The 20,516-nt window shown below is 51.5% G+C and overlaps 1 protein-coding gene across 1 annotated transcript; it reads right to left on the bottom strand.

Annotated features, from left to right (window-relative positions):
* Window positions 1–18,883: 18,883 nt before the first annotated feature.
* Window positions 18,884–20,128, bottom strand: SCP2D1 (SCP2 sterol binding domain containing 1). Its single transcript, XM_082644581.1, has one exon. The coding sequence runs from the start codon at window positions 19,602–19,604 to the stop codon at window positions 19,134–19,136; it is 471 nt and encodes a 156-aa protein (XP_082500707.1). The 5' UTR covers window positions 19,605–20,128; the 3' UTR covers window positions 18,884–19,133.
* Window positions 20,129–20,516: the final 388 nt, after the last annotated feature.

The raw sequence follows: 20,516 nt of genomic DNA, 5'->3' as shown, positions 1-20,516 counted from the left end.
AACTACTGAGCCTGCGGGTCTGGAGCCTGTGCGCCGCAACAAGAGAGGCCGCGACAGTGAGAGGCCCGCGCACCGCGATGAAGAGTGGCCCCCGCTTGCCACAACTAGAGAAAGCCCTCGCACAGAAACGAAGACCCAACACAGCAAAAATAAATAAATTAATTAATAAACTCCTACCCCAACATCTTTAAAAACAAAAGAAAGAAAGGGAGTCTCTCTTCGATTCCCACCCCCCATAATGAGAACCGAGGTACCTGATGGGAGCTTGCGAACAGCCTGATGTGACCCATGTCCACACCCATCTGCCACGCCCTTGGAAGATATTGCCAGGCCACCCGAGGTCAGTGTACCAACCAATCAGCGATAGCTCTGCAACAAATTTCTCTGAAACAGTAACAACTTACTTAGCTCCCAATTCTTGGGTCAGAAATTTAGGTCGGGCTCAGCAGGGTGGTTCTGACCTGAGCCAGGTGCCCTCGCGTGTCTGCAGCCAGGTGCACAGGGCTTGGCTGGTCTACCCCGGCCCCTCACAGGCACAGGCCTCAACTGGGGCAGCGGCCCGGTTGTGGTGGGCCTCTCCTCCCTAGGCAGTGAGCTCTGGCTGACGCACACCGCAGGGGCCGGGGCCTGCAGAAAGCAAGCAGGAGTGGGCACGGCCTCTCGCACAGGCCCAGAACTGGCCCCCATCTCCTACGCTTCATCCCACTGGCTGAAGCAAGTCCAAGTCCAGATTCAAGGCTACAGGACTAGCCCCCTCTTGATGGGAGGAGCTGTGAAGTCACATTACGAGGGAGGGATGTGGCCCTTTTACAGTCTTGCCAACCTTCCACAGTTGCCACAAGGACCCTTTGCCTGCTCATCACACAATCCAGACCTACGAAAACGGACTCAAGATAGTTTTTATAGAACAGTTTTGGTCAAAGGACACCCCAGGACTGTCCCCTCCAAGTGGGCTTAAATTCAAGGCACCCTTTCATCGTGATGCCTGTGGGACAGCATTTCAATCTCAGCACCATCAACTGGCAGACACAAGAAATTTGCAAGACCCAAGTCTGGGCAGAGAAGTGTCTTAAGGGTTCAGCAAAAACGGGGAACAGAGACTGTCTTTTAAGTCCAAGATAGGAATTTATCAAAGTGGGAGAGATTAAGGGAATAAAGGCAAGCACCTTGAAACACCCAGAGCCTTGAGGTGGCAGGGAGTCCTGACCATCTGAGCCCAGTGAGTGCAGGAGCCTCGGAGGAGGGACCCTGGTCCGGAGCTGTAACCACAGAAGACACGGTCCCTTCCAGACACTTGGGTCCCAGCAGGCAGTGGGGAGGGAGGAAACACCTCAACCTCTGTCCTTCCTTCTGGTGCCACCCAGGGACCAGACCCAAATGGAAACCTGAAGGCAAGAGAGTCCAGTGGTGCGGCCCATGGTGGTCAACCTCTCAGGACACCTGTCAGGACGGAGAGGATGGTTCGAGGGTGGCAGGCGTGAACAGCACAGCGTTGATAAGGACCTGATAGCCGTCATGTCAATGGACTCTCATGATAACGTGAGGAGGTAGATGGTGATGAAGATGATCCCACTTTATAGCTGAGGAACCTGAGGCTCACGTGACCCCTTCAAGTTCATTGTTCTGTGCTACGCGGCACATGGGAGCAGCCCACTGAGGTCCCGGCCAATCTCTGTCGCACGTGGCTCTCTCCTCCTCCGCATCTTCCTCCCTCCTGGTCTACTGTTTTCTCCATCTTTCTCTCCCTCTTCCTTCCTGGTTCTGCTGCCTGCGTTGTCCTCATCTCCGGCCTCTCAGCAGCTTCCCTGGACATGGTTAGCCCTGAGGACGTTGTCCCAGCCCAAATACCCAAGACCTCATCGGCAAGGGTGCAGTTCCCGCTAGGAGCACCCCAAAGGCTCTGGGACACTGCAGTGTCAAGGAGTAAAGGATGCATCCTCCTGCTACTTTTCGGGAAAATGACCATCCTGACAATTTGACAGATTCAGACACAGAGACACTAAGAAGGTCTGATACTTGTTCCAAGCCTGGTTGTGTTGCCCTTTGTAACTTAGCCCCAGAAGCCACATGGTGTCACTTCTGCCACAGTCACAGGCCCAGGCGCTTTCCCAGGGAAGGAACAGAGACCCCACCTCTCAGTGGAGGAACATCAGCACCACGTTTTCAGAAGAGCAGGGGTATGTTAGTAATGCCATCTTTGGGAAATATACCTGCCGTGAGTATAAAATTGGCAAAACTAATCTGTGATCTTAGAAAGGGAGGTTGTGGTGACCCTTAGGAAGGGCATAGTGACTTTCCAGTCTCTGGAGTACTCATCACGGTCTAGATGTTGATCTTGTGTTGGTCCGCTTTGTGAAATTCATCAAGCTGTTCTGATTTGTGCACCTTTGTGGACGTATGCTATAATTCAGTAAAACATTTTTCAAAGATTGTTAGCAACTATATTTTGACAAAGCTTGGTGAATTCAGTAGGTCCAATCGAAATTTCCTCCACAATGGCCCCCATCACTTCCAGTGGGGTAAGATGAGAGGTGAAGGAAAGCACTCTGGTTGGATGCTAGCCCTCTTACTGGTAACTTAAAACCTGCCAATGGGAGCAAAAGGGTTTCTTATGCTCAGGGCCAGAGAAAGATTAAAGCCCACTCTGATGGTTAATTTTGTGTGTCAATTTGGCTGGGCCCAGCTATACAGTCAGATATTATTCTGGATGTTTCTGTGAGAGTGTTTTTGGATGAGATTAACATTTAAATTGATGGGCTTTGAGTGACACAGATTGCTCTCCATTATGTGGGTGGGCCTCATCCAGTCAGTTGAAGGCCCGAATACAAGGAAAGACTGACTCCCCACTGAGCAAGAGGGAATTTTGCCAGCAGGCTGCCCTTGGACTTGAACTGGAACATCTGCTCTTGCCTGAGTCTCCAGCCTGATGGCCGACCCTGCAGATTTAGGACTTGCCAACCTCCATAATCGTGTGAGCCAATTCCTTAAAATAAATCTTGATAGATAGATGATAGATAGATAGATGACAGATAGAGAGATAGATAGGTAGATAGATGATAGATGATAGATATAGATAGATAGATAGATAATACATATATATATATATATATCCATGGAGTACCCTGACTAATACACCCACATTTTTGGTGCCCAGCTTGTATCCTTTCTCATTGAGATTTGATGTCAGCTGGGTGACCTGTGCCACTCAAGGAGCTGTCCTAGAGCATTTCCAGCCTCAACCCAGGGCATATCTGCTCACACCACATTGGCCAGATCAAGTTAAGTGGGCAGACCTAAAGTCAGGGGTCGGGGGGAGCATTTAGCCCCCCATCCGTGAGGCCATGGCAAGGGTGTGGGCTCATTGTCCTACGGCTGGGGGAAGAATTGAGATCAATGATTCAGACTCCCACAAGGGGGTCTCCTGCCAACCCCCCCAGGCCTCTGCCACCTCCCCCGTCTTCCCTCTCCCCAGAGCTTTGGGAAAAGCCTTCCCTTCATCTCTAAACTATTTCTCTTTCATTCAGACTTGAAGCATTTGTTTTCGTCTCCAAAACTCAGAGCATCTCCTCAATGAAAGTGGATCTCTCCCTACACGTCTCCAGGAAATTTACTAAGAAAGTAAATTTGCCCAAAACCTATATGGAAAAGAGGCAGAGGCCTCAGTCTGTGGCTGGGATGTGGCTGAGTCATCCGCAACGAAACTCTAAAAAGGAAAATAAGCCTCTAGACCCTTTCCTGGGCAAGCTCTGAAGCCAGGGAGATGAGCACTGAATTTCCAGGCTCCCAAGTCAATAAAAATAAACAGGAAAGTTCCCCTGGGGAATCGTCTGAGCCTTTTTCTGAATGAACCCTGTCCAAAACATAAACAGACTTTTTTATAGGGGTCTCCAGGCAGTGCTTTAACGGAGCTGCAGTGAAGAACAGAGCATTCATCCACCAGTGCTAAAGCATAACCCTGGGCAAACCCGGACAGTCAAGCAGAAAATTAGGCCTTTGCTCCGTCTTCTCTCACAGGCTGGACGCCTGTCAGTCCAGACCCGGGAGTCACCCCACGTGAGGGGACTAGGACTGGAAGGGGGAGGCCGCACGGACCACCCCCCGACTCCGGGGCTGCTCTGATGCTGACTAGATGGTGAACACACCCACAGACCTCCTGGGTCTAAAGTCTGATATGACTTTTTCATTCTGCTCCAGAAAGCTCACTGAGCTGTGTTCCTAGGTTTACTTGGGTGGAGTGTGGGGAGTGGAGCCATGTCATCAGTTTACATGCAGTATTTCCAGAAAGGTGAAGTAAAACCAAGTATTCAGACACAGGTCACAATCCATGACCAGGCAGTAGCATTATGGAAAGTTACGGTTCTGGTGGATGGCAAAGCCAACCTGCAAGCAGCTGGGGGGCTGTGGCATTGCCTCGAATCTAAGACACACTTGTTTTCCCATCTTATCAGCTCTGAGGGTGAGATGCAGCTTATTATCAAAGGTTCCTGACAACCACTTCCTGACAACCAGCAGTCATATAGTCGCTGTGGCCTGTACGTGTTTGAATGTCAAAAGCACCAGCACAAAACTTGCATGGCAATAGAGTACCCGGCTGGGGTGGGCACGAGAGGAAGGGGAAATCTGTGGTCGGCAGCCCTCCCAAAGCGGGGACTGGAAGCAGGCCAGCTCTCCCTGATTGCAAAGCCAGATGGAGAACCCCAAACCAATGGCTTTCAGTTCTTGTGTGGATGATACTAAGAATTGCTACATCAACAAGGCTCTTGAGGGCACTGGGATGCTATTGTCAGGGGGGAGAGGGGACCACAGGAATCAACAATTTGGAGTCAAAAGTGAATCAGAAAAATCAGACTCTGGATGTTAAGAAATTTAGAATACATTAACCAATTTGTTTTGCTTGTATTTGTTTATGTTAACCCAAGAGTAATATATGATAAAATCTTCATGTAATTGAGTCTGAAAATGTTCTTTCAATAAGTTAAAGATAAATTCTAAGGGAATTCCCTGGTGGTCCAGTGGTTAGGACTCGGTGCTTTCACTGCTTGGCTCCGGGTTCAATCCCTGGTTGGTAACTGAGATCCCACAAGCCGTGTGGTGCAGCCAAAAAAATAAAATAAAATAAAATAAAATAAATAAACAAATTCTAAATAATAAGAAAGCAGGGTGCCACGGTTTTAATTGTGACGTTCTCCATTCCTTAGTGAGGCATCATGAAAAGGTGCCCTTTAGGATTAGGTTGGGTTGAAGAAAGCACTATTTCCTGGGCTTTAACAAACCCAGATCCAAGCTGTCACTCCATCACAGTGCCCCAGACGGGGCCAAAGTCAGGCAGAACCTTGAACCGCAGAGAGTCTGTGGTCAAAGTCCCCACTCTCGCTTTCTGGCACTTCCCTCTCCCTTCCTCCTTAAATAGAAAACCACTTCCCTCAGACACCTGGTCCAGACAGGTTCTTAGGAAAAGTCTTCTGGCTTTCTTCTCTCTGGGCACAGACAACTTAGAAGGCTCAAGAGACATGCCTCCCGGGTACTTGTATGTTAATGGTGGGAAAGGAAAGAGCCTCCAAGACTGGGCTTCAGTTGGAAGGGAAGGTTGGGGTAGGAGAGGGAGTGGGTTCTTACCCACCACCCCTTGAAATCTGGCCCAGTACAGGAGAGGCTGGAGTAGCCAGTGAGGACACATGGGCAGTGTGGGCAGCTGGAGGGGGATGGATTTGAATTTACAAAAGAAACATTCTTATTGCCCTCAGTTCTAAGCACGTGCTCTAAGTGTTTCAGACAGCTTGGAGAACTCTGCATGCTGGGGAGATCGGTAGAGGGGAAGCAAATCTGGAAACTACCCTCCAACCGTAGAACGGATAAATAAATGTCGGAATATTTGTAAGCTGAATTATGGTGCAGCTAAGAGGAGGAAGGAGCCAAAATGTGTACAAGAAACTCCTTTTTAGGGGAAGATCGGAGGCACACACAGCGCACTCAGCAACCGCTGACAGCCGCACTTCACAGCCTCCGGGAACCCGTGGCCATGCTGCAGCCACTACCTTTGCCCACGCCGTGGCCCCTGTGTCTCCCAGCCAGTCTTGGCCCCCTTCCTCCACACCCTAGGAGCCACATTTAACAGCAAGGGGTTATTTATTCCATCAACATTGACGGAACACCTGCTATGACCCAGGTCTGTGCTACCTGTTTGATATAATGGGACAGCAACCTTCTGAGGCCAGGAACACGACCATTTTACAGATGGAGAAGCTGAGGCACAGAGGGGTCACAGGGCTTATCCAAGGTCACAGCTGGGCACAGTGATGGAGCTGCTGTTCACCCCTGAGTTCCATTCCTTGTTAGCAAGTGCAACCTTGATTTCCTACTTATCTAATACTGCATAATCAGCAGCTCCCCCCGCCCAAAAAATGGCTTAAAACAATCATTTGTTTTGCCCAGAGTCTGGGGGCTAACTGGGCTCGGCCAGGCAGTTCTTGCTCAGAGAGATGCAGTGTTTGCATTCCTCTCCAAGGACTCCTCCCTGGGAACCTGGGGACCCCTGAGCATTGCTCCCTGGTCTCCCCATGTGGGGTCTCCCACAGGGTGGCAAGACTTCTCCCACGAGGCTGAACAGGTACGAGGCCCTGGCAGAAGCCTAGGAAGCCACATTGGTCACTTCTGCCACATTCTATTCATTGAGGCGGTCACAGAGGCCACCCGCATTCAAAGCAGGGGGACCTAGATTCCACCCCTCCATGGGAGGAGCATCGAAGAATTTGTAGGCATGTTTCAAAGCCACCACAGCCTGTCCATCGTAATCATGGACAGTGACAATAATTATTGTCCCAACATGCCACTCTCTTCCCCCACCTCTGACTGCAGGAAACACACTTTCCTACTTCTGGCCTGGGTTTGGCCCTGAGACGCGCTGTGGCCAGTGGGATGTTACCCAGGGATGTGCACACAGGATTGGTCAGGTCTGCTCTCTGTGCCACTGCCATGGGGAAAGCATGCCCGGCTGGACCAGCCCGCTGGTCTGAGGAGGAGGAAGCGGGGAGGAAAGACAGAAGGAGGAGAACCAAGTCCGCCTGGACTATCGGCCCCATGGCCAACCTGCGGGTCTGTGAGAATGAACCACACCACGTCAAGCCACGGAGCGCTGAGGTCACGTGTGATGCAGTTTTTGTGGCTGTAAGTAAAGGTATGCTGCCACGCAAAAAAAGACAATGGAGGGACTTCCCTGGCAGTCCAGTGGTTAGCACTCTGTGCTTCCACCGCAGGGAGCATAGGTTTGATTCCTGGTCAGAGAACTAAGATCCTGTAAGCTGCGCAGCACAGCCAAAAAAAAATTGAAACAAAAATGAAAAAAAAAAAAGACACTGGACCACCTTCAGAAAGAATATTTGGAGATGTGAGAAAGCCTTATGACTAATGGGATGCCTAGTCAGTTGCCTTGAGCTCTGATACTGGCTATTTCTTTTAAAAAAGAGAAAAGAAAGGAAAGAAAATTTAATTTGTTCTTTATGAAATAAACTTCCCTTAGAAAAATGACTGCTTCTGCATTCCTGGTTCACTTACACCACCCCATCCCGCCGGGCCTGCCCACTTCCAGCACCCCAATCCCCTCCCAAGATACATGGGAACTAGCTCAATGAGACGAGGGTGGAATCAGAGTTAGAGAACTTTCCATCCTGAAGGAATGTGAAAGGACACTTAATCCAACTCATCTGATTCCCTGGGAGAAGAGAGACTGGAGCCAGAGAGGGCAAGTGACCTCCTGGTGGTCACATAGCGAGGCAGGAAACCAGCTTGAAACGGAGCTCGGGTCCACCTTCAGGAGTTCCCCCGGAAAGCTGGTGAAGCCCAGGGAATCACGGCAACCACGGCCCTGGGTCCTTCAGTTCTTCTCTGGAGTTCCTTTTACTCAACTCTGAAAGGCAAACCCTGGATCTGGTGAATTCCAAAGTCCTGTTTAGCTCTTTACACCATTCTATGGGAGGAGGTCAAGGACACACAGCCCTGTTTTCAAATCCCAGCTCCACCCCGACCTTGTGCCCTGGTGCAAGTCACCTGGTCTCTCACCCCACCCCGACCCCTATGACCCACTAGGCAGAGCGGGTCCCTCCCATGGCCACTTGCAGTTCAAAGGCACGCAATGCAATGCAAAGGCACTCAGGCTTTTTGTTTTCCAAAATATGCTTTCCTGAAAACCTCCTGTAAAAACCAGCTCATGTAGGTCAAGACCAAGCTTTCCACAGTGCTCACAAAGGATGGTGGGCTTTCCTTTTACCAGGTGAGAGCAGCCCCCTGGCACGGACAGTAGCTTAAACACAGCTTACAAACCGTTCTATCTTGAGGGCTTTGAACCTGCACAATTCCTGCCCACCTTTAAGGTCTTGGTATTCATTTTACATTTGGGTCCTAAAGTGAGACTTTGTTATTATTTTTATATTAAACTCTTTCAGAATCACATCATTCAAATTTACGTAAAAGTCACCAAAAGTATACATAATAATATTTCAAAGACATCCAACTAGTCATCATGGAGATAGAACCAGAATTTGATTGATCTATCTTGAACTTGATTTACAGTTGTGCACGTTGTTTGTTTTTAGTCACATGCGTTGGAAGTGGCGGGGGAGCACCATCACCTTTTTGAGGTCTGGACCTTGACGGGTCTTCACCCTCCCAAAGCAGTGGGAATCGTTTCAGGACCTCTCCCAGCAGAGGTGATACGTGTTAGGCACGCAATGTAGTACCTGGCACATAGACCAATGTGCCCTACATGCCACCTCTTACTATTATCACTGAGCTGACCTCCCCTTTCCCAGTTACCTTCCAAATACCGAGTTTATTTTACAATTATAAATATCCAAGGGAAGTGGGGATTGGCTGGGGTCATGCCCGCCATTGTGGGATTGAAGACAAAGAAGCCCATTGAAGAGGAAAAGATGGCGTCACAGAGCTGGTTGACCGTACAACCAAGATGCCATCAGCATCCTCTGACCCTGCCGCCCACTTCCCACTGCCCCATGGGGCCAGCCTGCCCACTGCCCACCACCGCCTTGCTACATATTCATGGCCTTGAGATTCCTGCAGACTCAGAAGATGGTGCCACTGGGAACACAAGAGGATGGCTTTCCTTCTTCTCTCAGCTGTTTCTCTTCTTGAGTCTGTTAGAGACCCATTAGGCCGTGGCCTGGACAGACACTGAAATGAAGCCCTCCATTTCCTGGAGCAGAGTCTTGGGTTTAGGTCCTTTGGTCACTGTCCCTCCAGTGATGTCATAGAGCCACCTCTTTCGTGAGGGTCACCATCAGAGCTTGGAGGAGTCTGGAGTCACAGATCTCAAGATAGGGGAAAAAATTAAATCTTTCTGGAAATCCCAGCTTTCCAGTCTTTGGATCCAGTTGGAAAGGGTCATCCCCCAACCCAATCTTCTCTTCCAGAAAAAGATAAGGCCAGCCAGCATGGCATCCAGATCTTAGCAGATATGTCCCAGCCTCAGACCATATGAGGATGACAGCAAAGTCCTGGCCCCAGCCTGAGGGCCATGATCTGGCTGCCTCCTTCTGTCCAGGGTGCTTCTTTGCCATCCAGCTTCCTGCCACTGTCCACCACTGACTGCTGAGCTCCAGCCCCACTGGCCTGGTCTTCTGTTCCTGGAGCTTATCCTGCACTGCCAGCCACAGGACATTTGCATGTGCTGTTCCTTCTGCCTGGAGTGGTCTCTTCTCTGCCCCACCTCAAGTTACCTCCCATTCACTCCCCTGATCTCATTCCTCATGAAGCTGCCCTCACCACATCCAGCTTCTCCTTCGGAGCCCTCACCACAGTATGTAGCCAGGCACCACGCCAGAAGTTCCCTGAGGACCAGAGATGTCCATTCTGCTCACCATTGCATCCTTCATACTGGGTGAAGGGCCAAGTGGTACAGTACGTAGTAGGTGCTCAGCCATTATTGCTGATGAATGAATACATGCTTACAATGGGCTGTCCCTTTTCCGCATGTGAAGAGCAGAATTCCAAAGGACGGGGTAGTCAAGGGAGAGGCACTGTCCCTGGACTTCTTCCTAACTCTGGACTTCTCCTTCAAAGTCCCCTAGAATCGCACCCCCAACCAGCTCATGTTTCGGACACACAGTGTTCAGAGGGGTTCTGAGATCGCTACCCTAATAGGCTCTGATCCTGCTTTGCAAGCCTCTGGGGACTCAAATAAACTTGCTCAGCTGAAAAGCGAGGGGAATCCTTCATCAAAAAGATTTCTTCAGCCGTGCTCTTTATTGGTGAAAAGAAAGAGAGAGCACGCAGCTCCAGTCCTTACTGGCTAAAACCTTGATTAATATATGTAGTTCCCTGGAAACAAGCATGAACGGTTCCAGAAAAAAATCTACCATTAACCACACTTAGTCTCCTCAGGCTACAAAACAGCCAAAAAAGCCACTTAGGGATGAGGCACTTTCTGATGAGTTCTTTAAGGGAAAACCTCTCCTCAGTAGGAAACGTTCCAGGGGTTGCCAGATGGAAACATGGAACTAAGCACCATACAACGGTCCGGGGGGCAGGAGCCCTGCATCACAGTCTCTTGCCCGGTTCTTCCCCGGCCCGCATCGCTATATCCCCTCCAGGCCCCAGCCCCACCGAAAGCCAGGGTCCCCTGCGCAGCCCGCTTCACAGGCGCCTGCAGATCCCATCATGGGCTTGGGGAGCCTCCAGCTGTTCTTGAGAGTTAACTGAACACCCATTTAATTACACTGCTAGGCTATATAAACATTGTGCTCCACAAAATGGCACGAAGCAGATATTTTTAGGAGGTCACAGATGTTTCTTGTGATTATCCAAGTCGCAGGTCTGGAAGACATTTTTTCCCCAAAGTAAAGGAAAAGAGCATCTCCAGCATCTGCTGTGGGGACTCATGTGGCAGATGAGCACCGGCTCGACTCCCTCCTGCCGACAGAGCTTCCTTCTGGGGTCCAGAAGGTGGGGTCCAGCAGGTGGGGTCCCAGCCTATGGAGCAGATCAAACACCAAGCGAGCCAGACGCCTGACCCCAACACGGGCTGCTTCTCCACCCTGCACTCACCCTGCCTCCCAACCCAGGCTCTGCCAGCACTCATGAAGCGCCTGCTGGGTGCAAGACGCCATGTGGTGGCTGTCACTGCAAACTTGGATGAGACGCTAACACACGCTCATGTGTGTGATGGAGAGGGACCTCCGATCACACAGACGCACGAGGAGGTTCCCAGCAGCCCTGGTGGAAATTGGCCCCAACAGGAAACAATCCGAATACCACGGACACCGCTCAGCAGTAAAGTGAATGAACCATAACGTCCCACAAACGTGCCCGGGGCTCAGACACAGAAGGAAGAGGAGGATGCTGGGAGGAAGAAGCCATTTACTTAAAATACAAGAGCAGGCACCACCATGATGTCAGAAGTCAGAACAGTGGGCACCCTCGAGGAGGGAAGAGCAGAAGGGGCGTGAGGGGGGGTCCGGGGGTGCTGTCGTGTCCTATTTCTCAAGCCAGGTGCTGGTTGCAAGGGTTTGTTCCATTCGGGAAAGTTTGTGTGAGCTGCACACTTGGAGCTTGCAGACTTCTCCTGTAACAGGTATATTTTAAAATAAATAAATAACAGCAAGGTACCCGAGGTCCCACAACTAGGAAGTGGCCAGAACGAGACCCAGCCCCAGGCACCCTGGCCCCAGAGTCCAGGCTCGCACCCACATGTCCTGCTGCCTGCACGAATCAGAGCCCCCAGTGCTGGGGTGCCTGGGAGTCAGAACCCGCCGAGGTCCCTCTCTGGGTCCCGCTATCACTGCCCCCTGTCTTCTCCAGCTGACCGCAGCTGCCTGAGGGCTTCCTCGGGTGCCTGGAGCCCGCTCTGCCTGGGAGTGAGCACCCCCATCCCAGGAGCAGCCCCCCACCAGAGACTGAAGGGGCAGGTTGAGAAGCCCACACCGCCCTGTCCTGGGTGAGAGGCTTGAGCTGCGTCCCCAGCATCTCCCCGGATGCCCTGTGGGACTGAGCCCCGGCCACCCACAGTGGTGACCTGCTCAGATGCAAGTCCTGCAGCTCCTGCCCGGTCTCACGTCCCCACACCCCGACTGGTGTTTCCAGGGACCACCGCCCACGTGACTCTTTGTCCAGGGTCTGCTCCCTAAGCGGCAGACTCAGGCAGCCCTGCTCAGAGAGGCGCCCCGGGCCACCCCGTCCCCTCGGCACAGTCCCCGTGTGCTTCTCTTTTCATCATACTCACTTTCTGTGGTCTTGTCTGGTCACTTACTGTTTGTTGTTTGTCTTCCCACTGCCCGCATCCGAGAATAAAATCTCCGGGAGAGGAGGCCCTTGGGCTAGCTGGCCACTGTCCTCCAGCACCTGGAACCAGCGGCGACTCCCAGAAGGTTGGATGACGTGTGTGGTGAAGGAGAAACGCACTGGTCCTGACCACCCGGGACCAACCCCGGCCTGGTGAATAACGGTTCACACCCGCTCAATATCGTGAGTGCCCAGCACTTGACAGAGGAGCTGTAAGGTCATTAGATGAACGGATAAGTCAGTGAACAAATGCAACCTGGCAGCTCACTGCTGAAACCCCAAACCTGCCCTAACTCAGACTCTCCAGAACGGAAAGTTCGCCTCGTTGCTGGTGCTGTCCTGGATCTCGTGTGGATGGCTCCACCCGTGGGAGCTGAGGCTGCCCGGTTCCCATTTGACAGGTGGAGAAATCAGCTGTGAGGCCCCCACTACTCCGGAATCTCCATCTGGTCTCTATCCCGGCCTGGGCACCCCAGAGAAACCGCCACAGGCCACGAGCCATTTGCTCCATCCCCTCCCGGCTCCAGGCGCGGCCAAGCCTTCCCTGTGCTGAAGGAGGTGGCATCCCGGGGAAGCTCTTCTAGCCCAGGGCCTGCCCTAACTCCTTCCACCCGCCTGGCCTTGGCATGCTTTTCGCCTCTCTGATCCCCTTGGACACCGATCCAAGGTGGTGTCGTCTCCTTGAGTTGGGAGAGAGTGTTTCTTCCACTGCATCTCAACGCTGAGCGCGGAGCCCACTCGGGGAAGATGCACCATAAATGCTGGTGACACGAATGAGCCATTCCACCCCTGAAATGGTAAGATTTCAATAAGAGGTTGTACTGAGTTCTGACAGCCTGCAGGCCTTTCCGTGCACTACCCGCCCAATCAGAGAGAGGCAAGTCCCCGGAAAGCTGAAGAGCGGCTATGAATAGGTGATGAAGAGCCAGCTTCTGAGGATGCTCAGCATCCAAGCCGACACCCACACCTCAGGGCTGTTCCTGGAAAGAGCCCCTCACTTCCATACCAGCTGTCCACGGCCATCACCTGGCGCTGAAAAACGGAAAAACTCACGAGTGTGGGTTTCCTTAACATCCACATAAAATTGGGGTGGGGGCATTCTCCCAGGAGAAAGATTCCTTGCCTCTAACCAAAAAGTGATTTAAAAAATACTTCATCAGAATAGATTTTCTGTCTCCTTTCATGCTCAGGCAAATAAATGCAATACTCTTGGCTATGGGGAAAACTGGGATGCCTGTTAGTGAACCTGGGGCCCACCAGAGTCCCTCACTCTCTCCTGCTCCCACGTTTGCCGGCTGCAGAAGTACCTGATTCTGTAGCTCTACCTGGTGATTCCTGCTTTAGAGCCAGGGCTCCCTCTGCGAGCTGAGACAACCCGTGTGTGGTCCCAGAGGGACTGGTTACTGATGTCAACTGATCAGGACTGTGGACCCAGAGGGAGGGCCCAATGCCTGGCAGGGTCTTCGCATCCTCCCCCTGGAGCCCATCACACCAGGTACTCCTGTGAGGCCTCGGGCAGACAGAGCCCAGAAGGACAGAAAGATCAGGAGAAGCCACAGGTACAGGCATCCCCCAGCCTGGCCCACAGCTCCTGAGGGTTGCAGGACTGCTCACACAGCAAAGGGGAGTAAATCCCTCTCCAAGGTAGAGGAGTCCATTTCGCATCCTTCACTTGTAAAGCAGCCCATCGTGAGAGTCTCCCTAAAGGACACAGGTGACTATGAAAAGTTTCAGTTGGGTAAGTCAGGTCTAAACTTTGACCCTTCAGGTGGTCATTCTTTGAAGAAGAGATCTATGTGTTACCTTTTGGAATAAGTTAAAATGCACGGTGGAAAGGAACATCTGAGACCAGCTGCCATTCCCGTAGAAACAAAAAGGTGAGAGGTGGAACATGCCCATTGGGGTGTGTGCACATCTGGAAGAACACACAAGAAGCTGGTAACTGCAGGGGCCTTTGAGTACAAAAGCAGGAAAAGGGGGTCAGGAGAAGTATGAGAATTGAATTTTCTGTGTGCTCCTTTGTACCATTTGGAATTTTTTCCACACGTGTGTTTTTTTAAAAAATTTTAGGGAGTTTGTTTATTCATTCAACAAGCAATTTTGGCATGTACAGTGGGTATCGAGCATTAAGAGAATGAGATAAAGTGAAAGCTGGTGAGGACCTGACTGATCCCCGCCCCCAGGGGCATACCAGCACTGGGGGGTGTGCAGTCGAGCCCTGTAACCTGTCATCCAGGCTGAGACCCTCTGACCAAGGGGGTGCCACCAACTGAACATCAAATAAAGACAGCAGTGTGAAATGACACTACCCTGGGCCACCAAGATATCTGGTTGACCCACACAGGATAATGCCCACCCATAGCCATAACCCAGGGCTGGAAAAAAGGGGGGACATAAGAGCAGTGGGAAGATGACAGCTGGATCAGGGCAGCTTCCTGGAGGAGGATCCAAAGGTTGGGTAGAACTTAGATGGTAGGTTCAAGGGGGAGACAGGCAGAATTCTGCCCCCAGGAAGATGCTACAGCCCAATCCCCCAAACTGTGGATGTGATGATACATCATACCCATGAACACACTGCCTGTCTCACGGTGGCTGCTACAACAAAACCCTGTAGACAGGGTGTCCTGAACAACAGGCATTTATTTCTCCAGTTCTGGAGGCTGGAAGTCTGAAGTCAGGTGCCCCAGGGTCAGGTTCTGCTGAGGGCTCTCTTCCAGGTTTGCAGGTGGCACCTTCCTGCTGTGTCCTCACCTGGTGGAGAAAGGGCACGCACGTGTGAATTTGGGCGGAAGGGGGGCATAATCGTTCGGTCCACATAGCATTACCTTACATGGCAGAAGGAACTCCGCAGGTGTAATTAAGGTTACTGATCAGTTGACATTAAGAGAGAAGATTATCCTGGATTGTCTGGGTGGCCCAGTGTTATCACCCACATCCTTTAACCCAGAGGCAGAAGAGTTCAGAGAGATTTGAAGCCTGAGACGGACTCCTCGTGCCACTGCTGGCTTTGCAGATGGAGAGGCCCCGTGACCAGGAACATGGGTGGCTTTCAGGAGCTGAGAGAACATCCCTGGCTGACAACCACGAGGATTTGAATGAGGCCACAACCCAGAGGATCTGGATCAGATCCTTCCCCCGGGCCCCAGATGAGCGCCTAGCCTCACCAACACCTTGATTTCAGGCCTGCGAGATGACACGGAAGCAGAGAAGCCAGTGCCCCACTGCAGACACTGCGAGAGCCTCAACGGTGCTGTTTGCAGCTGCAGAGCTGGTGGTGATTTGTAGGAGGGCACTAGACACTAACACAGGGTCGCTCCATCAGGGTGAGAGTGAGGCCCATACCGCGGGAGCTGAGGTCACATAGGCAGGTACCCATGGCACCCCAGCAAAGCAGCCTCCGCTGGAGAAAACAACAGCGTAGTCTCAATGGCAGGAGGGCCGCCAACACAGCCTGGGGGGCAAGGAGGCAGAGCGCAGGGCAGGGCCTGGCCCAGCTGGAGGGCCCATCCCGGCCCCCGGACACCAAGCTTTGCAGGAATAGGGCCCAGTGTGACCAAATAACCCAGCTCCTCAAGAGAATCCAGAAATCCGATTTTTGTATAAAATATTCTCATTCAAACTTTAAAAACACTGTGCTGGCCAACCTTGTGCAGAACAAGAAACACAGAGACGTGTGTCCTGAACCAGATGTGACCTTCTGTGTAAGAGAAAAGGCAGAAGGGCCCCGAGCATGGGCCTTTTCAGGAGGCAATAGGGACCCCCCTCCCCTCACCCAGAAGGGAAGGGGAACCCACACACGTGGAAGACCCACCTCTCCCAGTGACCGTGCGGGGGACCCACTCCCAGCACCCCAGCAACCTGATGTTTTCAGGGCTACGGGCCCATTTCCAGATGAGGCCACTGAGGCCAGAGCGGTTCATTAATCCCCTGTGATTACATGGATGTGAGGTGGTGACTGGCTTGAAACTACGCTTCTGATTCCAAAATCTGAGTCCGTCTAGCTGCTCCACGTGGCATCCTGGCATCACGTGATTTTGCTCTTTTGATTGCACAGGGGTTTGCTGTGTGTTTCCCGAGGCCTGGACTCTCCTCCCTCACTAGAAAACCAGCCCCCTCCTCATTCAAGGCTTGGCCCTCCTGTCCAGCTCCTACCATGGCAGGCATCCCTCCTACATCCCAGTCTTTTGGGTTCTGTCCCCACGGCCCGCTTGTAGCTCAATCTCTCAGCTTCCCAGCTCCGAATTCCTGAGGAAGGAGCCTAACTGGTTTGAGTCATGTTTCTGTCCCAAGTGATGATGGGTCACAGGTCCCTTCCAGCCTGTGGTCAGATGCCAGACCAGGCATGACCCTCTGTAACCCCTCCCATCCTAACTCCCCTCCCCACCCCCTCCCCATCTCCAAGCAACCCCGTCTTAGGGCCAATCCCCAGAGGTACAAGCAGGACCGCTCAGGGAACAGGCTCGGGCGAGCCATGTCCCTAACAGCAGCCCCCAAACGCCTGCACAGCCATGCCTGACACTTGATACAGCTTGAACAGCGAGGCCTGGACCAGGCAAGGTAAGCGTGGATATCAACGGTATCTGATATCATCTGAAGTCTCTGAGATGCCCACCATGGCCCTGGGCGGGGGCGCTGGCAGCAACATCATACTGCTTACCTCCTCACCTGCCGAGTGACCCAGGTGAGCTAAGAAACTAGGGGGGGCTCCACGTCTCACACCCAAACCGTCAGCGACTCCCGACCACAGCGCTGAGCGTCAACTCAACAAATGGTCTCTTCGCGTCCCTCTGAGAGAATGAGATTTTGTCAGCAGTGAGTTCTGCCTCGTTCCGACATGGAGAGCTTAGGGAGCCTGTGCGGGGGCATCAGGTCAGTGAAAGTGGAAGACAGACACAGGATGAGGTCAGAGGACTCACACCCAGAGAAGCATGAAGTCTTAAATTCTCTTTATAACAACTTCATTTTGAATGGAAGGCAGGAGGCTTTTAAAACAGTGTTATTGAGTTATACTGATACATAATAAGCTGCCTATGTGTATATAAAGTGCACAATTTGATGTTTGACCTACATATACACCTGTGAAAACATCACCACAATCAGGACATATATCCATCACCCCCAAGTTTCCTCATAGCCATTTACAATACCCCCCAACCCTACCCACTCCCCATCCATCCCTGTCTCCTGGCAACCACTGATCTTCTTTCTGCCACTACAGCTGGCATTTTCTACTATGTTATATAAATAGAATCATATGGTACATACTTGGTTTTCTCTGGCTTCATTCACTTGGCACAGTTCTGACATCCATTGTGTACTTGTGCCCACTTCAAAAACTCATCCCTTTTCATTGCTGAGTACTATTCCAGGATACGACAGATCATGATTTGTCCATCCATTGATGGACATTTGGTTCATTTACAGTTTGGGACAATCACAAATACAGCTTCTGTGAACATTCACGTACAAATTTTTGTACTTGGGAAAATGCCTAGGAATGGAATAGCTGGATCGTTTGGTAGGCATGTGTTTGAGCATGGCCATTTTCACGGAGCTCCCATACAGGTTTCAGAGGGTCCACACTGTGTGTCTTTAACCTACAAGATAAGGTACGCACTGGTCACATGGGAACAAATGACCCACACACTCACAAGGAGGCCACATCAGGCTGCAGCCGCTCCATTCCAGTCCTCCCAGTGTCTGGAGAGGGTTCCCAGCAGGGAAAGTCTCCCAGCATGACCTCTGATTTTGTAAAATGCTCTGCGCGGGGCTTCCCTGGTGGCGCAGTGGTTGAGAGCCCGCCTGCCGATGCAGGGGACGAGGGTTCGTGACCCAGTCCGGGAGGATCCCACATGCCGCGGAGCGGCTGGGCCCATGAGCCATGGTCGCTGAGCCTGCGCATCCGGAGCCTGTGCTCCGCAACGGGAGAGGCCATAGCAGTGAGAGGCCCGCGTACCACAAAAAAAAAAAAATTCTCTGCACACAAGCTCCTGACACTCCAGAAATGGCCCACAAGCGGGCTGTGTAATCTGCCTGCAGCAGATCTTTATATGGTGGCAGCATCTTGTGGGTCTAGAGTAGAATAGTTATGATCAATACCGAGAGCTGTGCATGAATGGCAGCAGGGCTTCTGCAAGGGTGGTCCCACCAGCATCACCTGGGGATGCACGTGTCCCCAGTCCAGACCTACAGCGCTGAAACTCTGAGGGGCGTCCAGCAATCTGGGCTTCCAGGCAATCTGATGCATGTTGTGGTTTAAACACAAATAGCCTAGAACATCGTTCAAGCCCTTTGACTCTCCTGGAATTAAATCCATCAGAAGTCACACTACGCCAAGAGCGCATCCTCTCGACGGCCTCACGCCATCCACACAGCTCTGGAGCCCACCCTCTTAGAACGCTGCCACCCGTGTTAAGGTCTCCTCGAAGAGCCAAGCTACCGACGGGAATGCAGACCTGCACAGTGATGTTATCACTTCTTTCCCAAAGCACCAGACTCAAAACAAAACAAAAGTCCCAGGAACTCAATCACTGGAGCATTTAAATCCAACCGTCAAAACCACCCATTTCTCAACCTGGGGCTTTCACCCTAGCATATTATGACATAAATGAACCTAAGAAAAGAAAAAGACAAAGATTTTAGGTGATACGCTCCAACACTCTTTACGGCTCTAGAACCCTCGCTCCAAATTTACACACCAGCAGGAAAATTAATTAAACTTGAATAGGAAGAATCTGAGTAAACATATTGAATACTTTTTGTTTTAATTTCAGCTTAAGCGTGATTTCTGCTCAACGTTATAATCGAAGGGAAGTGCTGGTCATTTCCTTGGTAGATTTGCAGGCTCAGTGCTTAGCCCAGTCTTTGAAAACCCTCTGCAGCTTCTGGCCAAGGAGAACTTTGCCGCTCACTTTGAACTTGCCAGCAAGGAAAGCCTTCTGAGGGTTCATTTTGCCCAAAACCAGCTCCATAAAGACAGGCTCCGGGATTGTGAAGACAGTGTCCGCTGGGAGCCTGGCGGGTCCTGGAAACATGTTCCCAGAGCCATTCTTCAGATCAATGGTCCACTGCAGAATGGTCTTCCCATTCTTGGTGATGTCCAGCTGAAAGATGGCACTGACTTTCTTTACCAGCTGGGCCCCCGCTTCTCTGATGTGATGACTGATGTCCTCAAACACGGGGAAGCTCTGGAATTCTGACGGCGCTAGAGGGTGTGGCACGGTGAGTTCCTGAGCTGGACCCAATTCCTTGAGCTGGCTTGCCTGAGGCCCATCCCTGGTTTTGATCTTGAGCTGATGGTCAATTCTCTTCCACATCTTACTGTGCTGGTCCTCTTGACTTTGCCAACTGGTTTGTGAGCAGCTGTAGCCAGATTAATATCCACAAGTTCATATTGTGACATCAAAGGAGAGGCCAAGTGGGGAATGAGACTGGTTTGTGTGCTGCAGTCTTATTGGCCAAGCAGATGCTAAAATGTGACATGGGGTGAGGGCTCACACAGGTCATTGTGAGGCAGATCCACACCACCACCCCCCAAACCACAAGGTTCCACAAGCCCAGCCCAGAGAGGTCTGGACCCCATGTTGGGAATAAGAGAAACTGGCCCCAGAAGGTTCTTTGGTGACATGAGCTCTGTCTTTTCAACTCTTTTTTTTTTTAATTTAAGAAATTTATTTATTTATTTTTATTTTTTTTTTTTTTTTGGCTGCATTGGGTCTTCGTTGCTGCCCGCGGGCTTCTACTCTTTGTTGCGGTGCGTGGGCTTCTCATTGCGGTGACTTCTCTTGTTGCGGAGCATGGGCTCTAAGCGCATGGGCTTCAGTAGTTGTGGCACACGGGCTCAGTAGTTGTGGCTCACAGGCTCCGTAGCTGTGGTGCATGGACTTAGTCGCTCCGCGGCATGTGGAATCTTCCCGGACCAGGGCTCGAACCCATGTCGCCTGCATTGGCAGGCGGATTCGTAACCACTGCACCACCAGGGAAGCCCTCACTTCTGTCTTTTTTCTCTCAACTGAGAGAGCAGTTATTCTGATTCCTTCAAAAGTAGATGATCCTTAAGGCACGCATTGCCTGCCCGGGGGTGGAGTGAGAAATGCTGTTAGAACAAAACAGCTGTTTGGAGGAGGAATCAGCACCAGGGCCTGCATCAGAAAGCTTCCAGAAGCACAGTGGAAAGGAAAAAAAAAGAAACAAATATCCCTAAGATCAGCAGAAGAAGCTGCTGGTCT

The sequence above is a fragment of the Mesoplodon mirus genome, assembly GCF_964341445.2.
Source record: "Mesoplodon mirus genome assembly, chromosome: 15".
Classification (NCBI taxonomy): Eukaryota; Metazoa; Chordata; class Mammalia; order Artiodactyla; family Ziphiidae; genus Mesoplodon; species Mesoplodon mirus.
The sequence above is the reverse complement of the archived record's forward strand: the minus strand, read 5'-3'. Positions and strand labels throughout refer to the sequence as shown.

Bases quoted from the DNA above. Each gene is read 5' to 3' on its own strand.
- SCP2D1 (XM_082644581.1), bottom strand. From the start codon at position 19,604: ATGTGGAAGAGAATTGACCATCAGCTCAAGATCAAAACCAGGGATGGG.